This window comes from Macrosteles quadrilineatus, unplaced genomic scaffold, assembly GCF_028750875.1.
Source record: "Macrosteles quadrilineatus isolate MER2022 unplaced genomic scaffold, UCM_ALF_1.0 Scaffold_1__1_contigs__length_201487025, whole genome shotgun sequence".
NCBI lineage: Eukaryota > Metazoa > Arthropoda > Insecta > Hemiptera > Cicadellidae > Macrosteles > Macrosteles quadrilineatus.
This window is the reverse complement of record NW_026542594.1, coordinates 196,437,116-196,449,441: the sequence shown is the minus strand read 5'-3', so window position 1 is coordinate 196,449,441 and position 12,326 is coordinate 196,437,116. Positions and strand designations below refer to the sequence as shown.

At 36.9% G+C, this 12,326-nt stretch overlaps 1 protein-coding gene across 2 annotated transcripts in view; it reads right to left on the bottom strand.

Annotated features, from left to right (window-relative positions):
• LOC128993477 (ABC transporter G family member 23) overlaps positions 1-7,687 on the bottom strand; it is a 112,074-nt gene extending 104,387 nt beyond the window's left edge. Inside the window, exon 1 of one of the 2 annotated variants that reach the window (XM_054417395.1) lies at positions 7,459-7,687. In XM_054417395.1, coding sequence (XP_054273370.1) covers positions 7,459-7,517 — 59 coding nt within the window. In that variant the 5' untranslated portion in view covers positions 7,518-7,687. The remainder of the gene's footprint in view (positions 1-7,458) is intronic. The other variant, XM_054417415.1, reaches the window with a different exon arrangement.
• Positions 7,688-12,326: the final 4,639 nt, after the last annotated feature.

The window sequence follows — 12,326 nt, the reverse complement described above, 5'->3', positions numbered from 1 at the left end:
AACGACTCATTTTCCAAGTAGTACTATTTTTAAGTAAAAAATGCTACTCAACATCGCTCAAAATTGCGTGGAAGCTTCGTTCCACTTACTTTTGAAGTTGGGTCAGATTAGATCATGTTAAAGCTAGATCACTATGCTATCTTGATCTGTCTACAATCAGAGTAGACATTTTGAACATTACGTATCAGATCCCTATAGAAAGGTACACACTATACAATTCATACTCGTTAAGTTTGTCCACGGTGTAGACTGCATCTTACTGAACTGTCGGTCAGCAGTGTGGAAAGTTGGTAAAAGTCGCCATTGGACAGCAGACGTGAAAACATCGTTATTAACACTGCCTTGCGAATATCAACAGACCTACAAACCTAGTTGAAGAACTGATTTTACGTTTGGTGGTCTTTTCATTCGCCACATCATAAATTCAAAAGTATTTTGATGTTTAGATTCTTTGTTTACCGATTTCTTCATCATATTTCATTTTTTATAAGTAATCGTAGACAAAAATGTGTTTTTAATAGAGTTAGGGTTCAAGTAGAATTACAATAATTGTTGACATGTTCTCATGTAATTGACAATAGAATATCTTTATACAATTTGCAAATTTGTTTAAGTTAACATTTTTGTTGTTGATGCCGTTAGCATGTGGTTAGTTTCCGATTCAGACTGTTTTGCGATACTCCCTGGTGTGGATTAACGTCCGCACTAGTGAGTACTACGACTATCCGCAGCACTATCCTGATAATTAGACCAATTCGTTAATACCAAGGTAAAAATGTGGTACGGATTCCACTATAAACTGTAGTGCCATTAGCTGTTGGGCTATCAATTAACAGCTGTGTCTAAGGAATATGTCGGCCTTAGTCACTAACAAGACTACTAGATCGTACCACTCATCTTACACTCATCTCCATTACACTCTTCCACACCGCTCCTCTTGGCTTAAAATACCTACTATGTATGGTCGCCATTTTAATGAAAAGTATAAAATACCCCCGCCGCAGCAAACCTGCAGACTAAGCGAATTTTCATTTGACTGATTTGATTTACACTGAAATGTCTACTTAAAAATATAACATTTATTCCCGATTTAAATAGAATTAGTTTAACAAGTACTTAGGTTTGCTGCATCAGGGAGAGTAAAACTTTTTTTTTGTAAAATGTTAATAGTTAGTAAGAAATAAAAACATTTTCCAAATTTGATCAAAATATGTTCATAAACAAGCAAACTACAACAGTTTACTTATTCTCCATAAGAATAACATGGGAATTTTAAATTTACAATTTTTTGGAATTTTCTCCGTAACCATTAGGCGCATAATAACTCTTCAATATACTAAATTATTTGTTTTTTTAAGCTCTACAAAATGGTTTGGAAAGAAATTGCTAAATTTTATGTTTTTTGGGTCAAAAATGTGAAAAACCTATTTTTACCCCATAAACCCCCCGTAAACCCCCGTTCCCATGGTCCGATCATGCTGGATCGCGAACTCGTTCGAATAAACGTAGGTTTACACGTTTGTACCAAATTTCATCAAAATCGGATCATTTTTGCTCGAGTTATCGTGCTAACGGACACATATATATATATATATATATATATATATATGAATTTGAACGGAGGGTGTTTTTGGCCTCTAGGGACCTCAAAACGAAAAAAAAATCGGTCCCGCGTCCAGGTCTTACCATGAGTACTACGGTAATAGCTTATTCCCTATGGGAAATTCGCTAAAATGATGGTAAATTACTTAAAGTTACAGCAGTCTATTGTAGTAATTAGGTAGGCCTTATAAAACATCATATCCAAAACAACTAAGGATACAAAATAGAGCTCTATAGTTAAGAAATAACTGGTTTATTTTCAATTTTAACTTCTAAAGCAATATAAATCGTATTACAAAACTCAGAAGTGTGCTTTATGTCAAAATCATCTACAAGAACTTTCCTTACTAGGGATCACTGTGGTAAATTCTCCCAGTTACATTTTGTAATGTTTCTAAACTACTGCAACTATCCTTTAGTCAAACCATAAATTCTAAAATCCTTTCTAAAGTGAAACAAACTAAGGGTGTTTACAACCTACAGACAATAGGAGGAAGGAGCGGCTTTGGAGAAAGGGAAGGGTAACGGAAGATGATGTAACTGATAGCCTGGAAGCTTATGGCATCGTAGACGCCATAAACAAGATTGAAAGACCAAGAAGTCTGTCATAGGCGCCATAAACAAACGTGATACTGGAGACTTTAACGGCCGGTGTAGGGGAAGCAGCGATACCACGTAAAGACCACCAGCACTTGCGAGTCAAAGTCTTTGAGTCTTTGACTATACTTTTGTGTAATCTTTTGTTGTCCAGACTAGATTATGTCTTCTATAACAAAATTCGAAATCTGCATGTATATTTGATGTTATGCATAGGGAGAAAATTAGAACCATACTTTTTAACAGAGTTTTTGGCTATCTCGAATAAGTAGAAATACTAAGATATAAACTACCGTTCACCCTCTGTCTTACATTAACGCTAACCAAATAATACGTTATTTGGAAATCTCCATTCCCCAATTACTTAATAGCAAAACAATTGCTGTGGAACAAAACGATATGAATGGGAAACTAACCGCTTCGTAACGTTAGCTCAAGTTCTCTTATATCCACACGTTATGTAAGACCAAGGCGTACGCCTTGATGTAAGACCACATGATTGTATTGCTCCTAGAATGTGGAATGTTTATGAAAAGTAAAAAAACCCCTATCTAATTTCGCCTGTTAATCAACTATTTTGACAGCTGTATTTTGCTTTTGCAGGCCTTAATATTTAGTTTATTTAAAATTCAACCTGTATTCCATAATTTTAACTTCTTAATCAACATTGTGCGACTGTACGTGTTGTTAAATTTACATAAAGCAAATAAAACACGCCTAATAATGAAACACATGAACAACATCTATTGGGCCTGGTGATGATTGGAGTGTCCAATCGAAATCTATCACCATTTACCACCGTTTATGAGATTTACCATTTTTTAATCCATCTTTTAGAAGTTAACTTTTAGAAAGGACCATGAGATCCTAAGTTCAGCTCAACAAAGAATTATTTTCTTTTCATTTCATTTATATGTATTTACCTACTTTTACGTTAACATGTATTTGTATTTACTCTATAACTTTAACCTTAAAAAGTCACTACATACTTTTAAGGGAAACCGTAAACATAAAAATTGTAAATTAATTTCAAAACACCAATCAAATTCCAGCATTGTACAGACACATCCTGTAACCAATTTAGCTTGTACGGATTGAATGTCAGATTATCATGAGCAAATTCAACATACAATATAATATTGAAAATACAATTCGACAGAAATACACTCTACGATACATGATACTTGTCTTACAACTCTGTTCCCAACCAGTCTTTGGTTCTCGTCCAAATTTAAGCCCTAAGTCTGCTACGTATCAAGGATCCAATTAACATCGATTAACCGTTCTGCCGCATCATACAATGATAAAGGATTGTTTGTGAGTAGTTCCCTGGGAATTAAACAATGATCAAGTCATCTAATGATCTTTCGTGGAGGTCACTCGACGACCACTCACCCTGGATCATATTAGTGCTTTGTCACCTGTTTATTCCGAAGTCAACTTTCCCTTGATGATTATTATCGAATGAATAAGACACAATCGATCGACAGTCGATTGGTTGTGTCTAAAATTCGTTCGATATCGACCATCATTCGATTTCGATACGATTATCGACTTTGAATTTATACACATCGATAAAAAGCTACATGTGACAAAAACGTAATTTTAGTTCCCTAATGGGTTGCGTCGTAAATAAGAAACGTTCTTTGATTGTTTCCTGGAATTAGCAACACACAATTTCAGAGATTTCCTTTTGTCTGTTCATTATGAAGATCCGTTGATGACAATCTTAAGAAGGGATGGTAAGCAGGGAAAGGTTTTGGGTCTGAAATTAAAGCAATTGCAAAGCAAATATATTTAAGAGGACGATAAACAACAAACGAGATTTCCTTGGGCAGATATTTTTAAGGATTGCATGTTAAATAATCATGCTGTTTTATTTTTTGTGTGTTTTCGACAACACACTGGATTGTTTACTCCTTTTCTAAAGGAATAGTATATTCCTTGTTATTCTTACTGCGTAACATCTACCTTTTGTAGACTAGAGAGCATTGATAGCTCAATGACAAATGGCATTTGGGTCCAGAATGAATGGGTTTAGATCGAACTTTTAAATTAATTATCACATTGAATGAACCGACCTTCTAACAAAGCTAAAAGTAATGTTTTACGCAATAATTATAATTGTGTATAATGGGGTTTCATATTTTTATTCTTTTTTTTAATTTCAGCTCTAGTTCTTGTGGTGACACTCAGGGATCAACTTTGGGACCTTTCATTTTCAATATACAGTACATATGATCATCGTGTTGCAAGTTTTGCGATTCAGTAAAAATATTTCAAATACGCTTTCGCAGAGGCGTAGAACACTAAAAAGGCTCTGATAGTTTCGCCAAACAGAACACAGTTGTACTTGACATATTTTGTAAATTATGTAGTTTCTGTAATTTCGTCAAGCGGTCAGAGTTTTGTAGCCTTGTTGGACGGCCTTGCTAGAACAATACCTCCTTGTTTGTGATGAGTTCGAGCACCGGCTGGGTACAAATGAAGACGAAACTCAAGGATTTCAACATGTTTGAAATACGATTCAACGAAGGAGTCTTTGTTAGACTAATTATCACACCTCCTGAAAGGTATTGATGAGAGTTTTGGTTGAAAACACATCTAAGAATTCAATTCGTGATCAAACTTGTTACATGTTTAAATATTTCACCAATAAGAAACTATCTTGTATTTGATTTCCAATTCTTTGGCTAATTGTTCATGATTATTTATCTATTTGGAATCATGGTAAACCCTTACAAAAGCGTCGGTTAAGGTCGTTAAAATAGTAATATTAGCGTTAATAGTCACAATTTTATCGGCAACAGTCCCTTCATTGAGTTTGTCACAGCCATCGGAATGTTTAAACGTTTATTCATGAACTGTCTAAAATGTGATCTTGTTGCTACCTGTATTCTTGGAAGTAAATTTTTGACCGTCCTACTCTGTTGAAGTACATAAAGTTGAAAAAATGGGATGTAATATGTTGAGAGTTTAATGATTTGTGTAGCCTACTTCATTTTCTGTAAGCAAAGCTCAACCCCAACCACACTATGACACAGGACAGCAAAGCAAATTGGTATTACATGTATCTACTGTTAATGAGTACGTTTTATGTACAACAAAGTACAGTATTATATCTCATAAAATAAACGACACGAACTGGTACCAGAAGTGTTCCTACCCAAATTGAATTTTTACTAGTCTCACAGGTGTATCAATGGGTAAAAACAAATCCAGACCAGCAAAACAACTTTTAATCGAATGTATACGGTTTTTACCAACCATGACGGGAATATAATGCGAAGGGGTCCCTCAAGGTCGAACAACAATCAACAAGATTTCTTTCACTTTCATCTTCCACTGTGAAAGTGTTTTGTTTTTATGCGGAAATGATCCTGGGAAAGATCGATTACGTTTGATAATTCAAAGCTGGACCTGTCTATAATCATTGAGCTGTACATGGAAACAGCTGATATTACGCACAGCTGATCAACAGCTGTAGTAGTAACAATGTTGCACAATACATCAACTGTCCCACATCCATATTGTGTCAAAATGCGATGTAGCTTCCCCTCATCTCAAAATGACTTAGGCTTAAAATAGTACGTTTTACTACCTCAGCTATTATTACTAATATTAAAAAATATTAGTAATAATAGCTGAGGTAGTAAAACGTACTATTACAAAAACACCCCTACTCTGACTGCTTATTTAAAAAACAATACAGCACTGTCTGCACTGTCTGTTTTGTGTTAACAGACGATAAAAATATCGTCTACGCATGTGAGATTTTCAAGGATGTGTAGGGAGAGGGGATACACAAACGCTATTGCAACCTCATTCGTAATGGAGTTATATTATTAAATTTTAGTGACATAGCAAAATTTGCAGTTAACTATTACCACTTAATTAGACTGTTGCAAACTAGTTACCGTAGGGCTAGGGCCTAGGGAAAGGAATTGGGAACTGTCCCTGTCTGCTGCAAGTAGAAATACAACACTCATTTTGGCAATCCGTTAGCAGTTAATTATGCCCTTAGAGGAAAGACTATTTGAGTTTTGTTCCTCCTGGTATAACTTGCTAGTTTCACGATTTGGTCCTCCATATTAGCTGAGTGGTTTTATTGCTTGTAATCCAAAGATCGCCGGTTCGATCCTGAGAAAATTGTAACTTTTGATGGTTCGAAATTGGACCCAGCTGTCCTTGATCATTGGGCTTAAATGGTCCTGGTATTGAAACAGCTGATCCTAGTCAGTAACAAAGCCCACAAGACATCTGATTCTATTTCATTCATCAGTGTTCACTAATATTTTGGTTAAAATACGCACTAAATGGCGTCCTAATTTCAATTGACAATGACAATCGTAGCATTGCACGCATTACATTGAAATAAGCGATTGGAGTATGTTGATAATGTCTTATAGAATAGAAGCTATGTTCACTTATGTTTTGTACCGTAAAATTTGTATCCTAATGCAAAATTATGAACACTTATATGTTATTGTTTTCGTTTCTTACTTAGTCTTATGCAAGACTAGCGCTATGCTTCGGTTACATAGACTAAGCAATTTGGGGATTATCTGATAAGAGTATTTTTGAAAAAAATCGCATGATATCCTGAGATGTGACAGCTGCATGTTAAGATAAATTATTCCAATTTTATCGCCTTTTTATAGTAGTTATGCAAGACTTAAAGACTTACAATGTGCTGTTCTATGAATATTTGGTTCGAAATTTTCACATGTAATAACGTTTTTTGACGTTTTTTTATATAAAAAGTTTTAAACAAACATTACGTGATGGTGTTCCAAAACTGTAGGCCTATGCCAAGATTGTTTCATCAATATAAATGTTATCATCCTCATTGGCTAGTAGTTATGCAAGACCTATTCTCTACAGTATGGACTACGTATTTTCTTGAAAGTTCGAGTTTTACTGTTATTTATGCCAATGTACTGAGTTGCCATGTACCGTATTTTGCGAAAATTTAGCTGTCTGTCTGACAAGTTTTCAATCCTTTTTGACGATTGACGGACGACGATCGTTTTATCAACAGTGATGAGTGATGATAATGCAAATGTAGCAATGCAAAATTCAATTTTAACTAAACATAGAAAGTAAAATCTAGGTAAATTAGTATTGCTTATGATACGTGTGATATCCTGTCATTCGATGCAATCATGGCATTTGCGTCGGGGTAAAGATTCAAACATTCTATTGAGCTACGCTAACACTTTATCGTCTAGGTTAGCTACATATTTCATCTCAACTTACGTTATGCTACTGCTCCAGCTGAACATCTTGCGAATCCTCTCGTTGTTTTCGGAATCCATGACGTCACTGAAAATCCAACCGAAAAATGCGTCACGTACACAAAATCCACAGCGCGGATCAGAAAACCATCGCGCGCCAAAAAGCACAAACCAAAACTCAGACACGGAAAGTCGAGGCGGAAGAGAAGGAAAGTATTTGTCAGGAACGGGTTTTTGTGGCGAAGTAGGGTAGCCGTCGAGTCCTAGCCTTAGGAGGTCCCCGCCACTACCCACTGATCAGACTGGTTTCTCGGGGGAGGGGGGGGGGCGGAGAAAGTCTTGTGCGTGTCCACGTCCACCTTGCCGTAACCGTCCACCTGTACTTCGCGGTCTTTGATTTATCAATTTACAAGCCTTTGGCCCAAACAGATTGTAAATGACCTTGAGCTAGGAGGTGATTTTGGTCGATGGGAATGTTATGACAGTTTAGTATCCCGTTGCAACACCATGTGGTTCTTTGATCCAAAACGCAACTCCATTGTAGTTCTTTGATTTGTTATTGAATTAAAAGTTTGATCCAAAACGTTCTCATTGCCTTGAATGCAAGAAAAAAATTTTCGTAGACAGTGAAGGAGGTTATGTTAATACTAGTACTTTAAAAATATTATGATGTCAGACCACGTATTGACAGTCCAAGAGCTGAAACAAAACTATTTTTGTTACCAGCTGTAAAAAAGTAAGAAAGCATAGAGTACACTTTTTTGCATTGTTAGCGGAAGCGGAAGGTTAGTAGGTAGACATGAGCGCCCTCAGTGATGGAAGATGCACTAAGAAAAAAAGTTGACTTAAAACTGATTTAAGCTATGAATGTAAGATAGATCTTATGGGTGAGATGAATAAGTATGATTTGAAGAGTTTTAAAGATTATTTTGGTCATTGACCCCTTGGATTAAGATGCTGGTTCCTTCAAATCCAGTGGACTCTCATTGATGGGTGTAGGCACATGGACCAGGCTGTAATCCTCTTAATCACGGTCGGTTGAACTGTCAGTTCTAGGTTGGTGTCGAACGCTTCCGCATCATACCGTGCATAGCCGAACTGTTCGCGGCAAATTGTTAGCACTATCACCGTCGCTGTCAAAACGAATCGTTTGTAGGTTAAATTTAAATTTAATTAAACTGCCATAATCTAACCAAACTAACCAAACTTGCTGATAATGAAAAATCGAATGAAGGTTTACTAATTTTAAAAAATAGTTCTGTTCATAAAATAAAATTACAAATGCCTAAAATTCAATTTTATATATTTTTTAAATCATAAAATTAAACTGTTCTAACCTAACCAAACCAACCAAACTTGCTGATAATGAAAAATCGAATAAAGGTTTACTAATCGAAAAATAGTTCTGATCAAAAAATTATAAATGCCTTAAATTCTAACAAAAGATGTACAGTTAAGAAGTAATCGCATTCTAAGCGAAATCTTTGACAAAAAGTTAACGCCTCCGGTAGGATAATTCCCCACCCCTCCTCCGGTGACCATTACCCTCAGGCCAATAAGGGGATTAACCCAAACAAAGATCTGGTCCGTTGTCCGTCTCCCCTCATTGATAACAACTACGGACAAGGTAGTTATTTTTTACCTATTCACGGAATCTACATCTGTTTATTTTTATTTGACCGATTCAACACGCAGACTCGAAGACATTAAAACATATCCTAAGCTTATCTTTAATACCTCCTGCGAATTATTGATTAGCATTTCTGGATGGACTGTGTCAAGGATAAAAACTAAAGATTAGAAATATTCCCTACTGGCCTACAACAAATATCATCTATATGGATCAGCTTTTGAATGTTTAAAATGTAGTATATTTGACCAGTAATGCGCGTGTCTATGTCATCTCTTTAGTTCAATTTACTAACTTAATAATAATGACATAGGACAGATCGATCCATAGGATGGCTACTGATTGTTCTGTAACAAAAGTATACAGTACGAAGCGGACAGTAAGTATACGCCGTACCCTAAAACAAGAAAAATTGAACTAATGTCAGTAAACTCAAGTGTCACCAGCAACACACAAACACACATTTATTGCATCTAAAGTCAATGTTTGTAGACAGGCTTTACTTGAAGAGAAGATTGTTACACTACCTACCTACATAGACAAATAGAATAATAATATAAACTGTCAAAAGGAAGTTTCCGGCGCCCACCGCAAGGAGTGCCGTGTAGTTACGGCGCTCACCGCTGCAGGCGAGGAGTGCAGCAGCCGTGTGACCTGCAGCGGTGTGCGCCGTAGCTACACGGCACTCCTAGCGGTAGGCGCCAGAACATATGCTAGCCGCAGCACTGCTGACGTCCTATATTTATTCTATTTTGTCTATGCTACTACCACTTTCAGAGAAGATGAGAAATATATCTTATTCCCTTCCTTCCTTTTTTTGCTTCGAATAAAAAGTCTCCAAACCCATATTATTTGTGGATGTGAACCAAAAATCCGAGACACTAACCACTGCTAGCAACACCCAATGGGCTTGGTTGGATAAGAAGCTGATGAATGGTGTATTCATCAGAAATCAGTAACTGGTACCAGCTCACTCTTTTGGTATTGATTCAATTAATTGTTAATAGGTTTTACTATATTTGAATTCCAATCCTGGTTTCAACTTTATCATAGAAATGGGATGTCTACTTCTACGATTCGATTAAAGTAAGAATCTAACATAATAGAGAAAGACAGACACATTTAGTTTACATTAACACTCTTAAGAGTGTCATCAGACATGCATGAAAACGCATAAAAACAAGCTTCAGATTTTAGGATGAGATAAGTATGGCTATATGGGATTGGGAAGCTCAGTGCACAGAGAAGTAATTAAGGTGCAGAGGAAACTCGCTTAAAAGACGACCGTGTGCTTTTAGCTCTAGTATGTTGAGCCGGACCCGGAAATATACTTCTTCTTCTTCTTCTTCTTCTTCTTCTTCTTCTTCTTCTTCTTCTTCTTCTTCGTGATGTTTCAGTCCAGTGAACTGAAACCCTACTGGACTGAGGCTGTTTCAGGACTTTGTCCTCACGCTTCTCGGCTTGTTGGCTATTAAGATCAAAGTGTAGAGTGTAATATACGTGTGACGAGCAAAGATGAAGAGCCAGAGCGGCGAGCCCTGGGCGGAATATTGCACAAAACACATCTACAGTGCACATGACAGAACTAACGATAAAATTGGCATCAGCTGTTCCATAAGGATGGGAAATCTATCAAGGGAGTATGTTTTATCTATGGTTTACTGTTCAATACTGTTCAATGAAATGGCGACCATACGTAGGTATTTTAAGCCAAGTATGAATGGAGGTGAGTGTAGGATGAGTGGTGCGATCTTGTAGTCTTGTTAGTGACTTTTAATCCTAGATTCCCATTTTCTTCGCACATCCAACAGTTACTCATGCTTTCATGAATATTTAGGTAATAGGCTTTTACTTGTCCTGGTTGGTCAAGGTGCCATCTCAACAACCCGCAACCTCGAAATTTAGGTCAGAGGCAAAAATCCACCACCCTGCATGTGCATGTTAGCAACACAGGGTAACACTGCGACAACCACACATTTATCCAATCGGTTATCATCCCGAAGTTTATCATCCCGGTGGGCTGTCATTTATGCGATACAGTCCCGCAAGATACCGTTTTTGTCAACCCGCAAAGATACCACTATATCAAGACAACGCTACATATATTATTTAGAGGTGGTGCATGGATTCTGGATTGATGTGCACGTTCCCGAAAAGGTAGGCATGCCACATCGACAACCTGCTTCGTTTATCCATAGATAAAACACATTCCCTATGTTTTATCTATGGTTCGTTCATCTATCCGATGTGGTGGGGTTTTGTGCACGCTTTCGTCAAGGTAAGGTGCCACCATGTCAAACCCACCACCTCAACTTCTTTTTTTATAAGGCTTAAGGTAGGTTGTCTGGATGGCATATTGACGCACCCCCTCTAGTAGTACCATATTTTAAATCAAAGTTGAGAAACATTGATTCTCTCTCGACAGCCTCTAGGAATTAGACTTTCCGGATACACGCACCAAATTAATTGCTTCTTACTCAACAATATGCTCCTTGCACTTGCAGTACCTATTCAAAGTCAATCTCAGTGAAGACTTTTATTCGTGTGTGTGCCCTACACTATAAATTTTATGATATAGTGCAATATATGGAAATGTTGCAGGGCGTTTTGGTTCAGACATGAAGACTCTACACTATAATGTCCATGTAATTGAGAAATATTTAGTAGGCTACTCAGTCAACACAGCTGGATCAACAAATAAACAAAACCGTGCGGGAGGGACGGGTTCCGATCCCCGGCACACCCCAAAAACCTAAATGAGTTTGAACTGATTCCCCTTCGAGATTTGATTGACCTAATTGAAAAAATGTACTGGCAAGACAAAGACACAAGGAAAAAATAGATACTGTTAATACTGTTCAATGAAATGGCGACCATACAGTAGGTATTTTAAGCCAAGTATGAATGGAGATGAGTGTAGGATGAGTGGTGCAATCTTGTAGTCTTGTTAGTGACTAAGGCCGACATTCCTTAGACACAGCTTTATTAATAGCCCATACAGCTAATGGTAAGGGACCTACAGTTTATAGTAGAATCCGAACCACATTTTTCCTTCGTATACGAATTGGTCTAATTATCAGGATAGTACTGCGGATAGTCGTAGTTCGTAGTATTCACTCGTGCGAACGTTAATCCACACCAGGGATTAAGATCAATCCGTTAAGAAAAAAATACATGCTCGGAAACTTCGTTCAGATGGTTTAACATTTAAAGAAACTTTAAACAACACTTTTATGTAACATTAAACTTATACAAGAAAA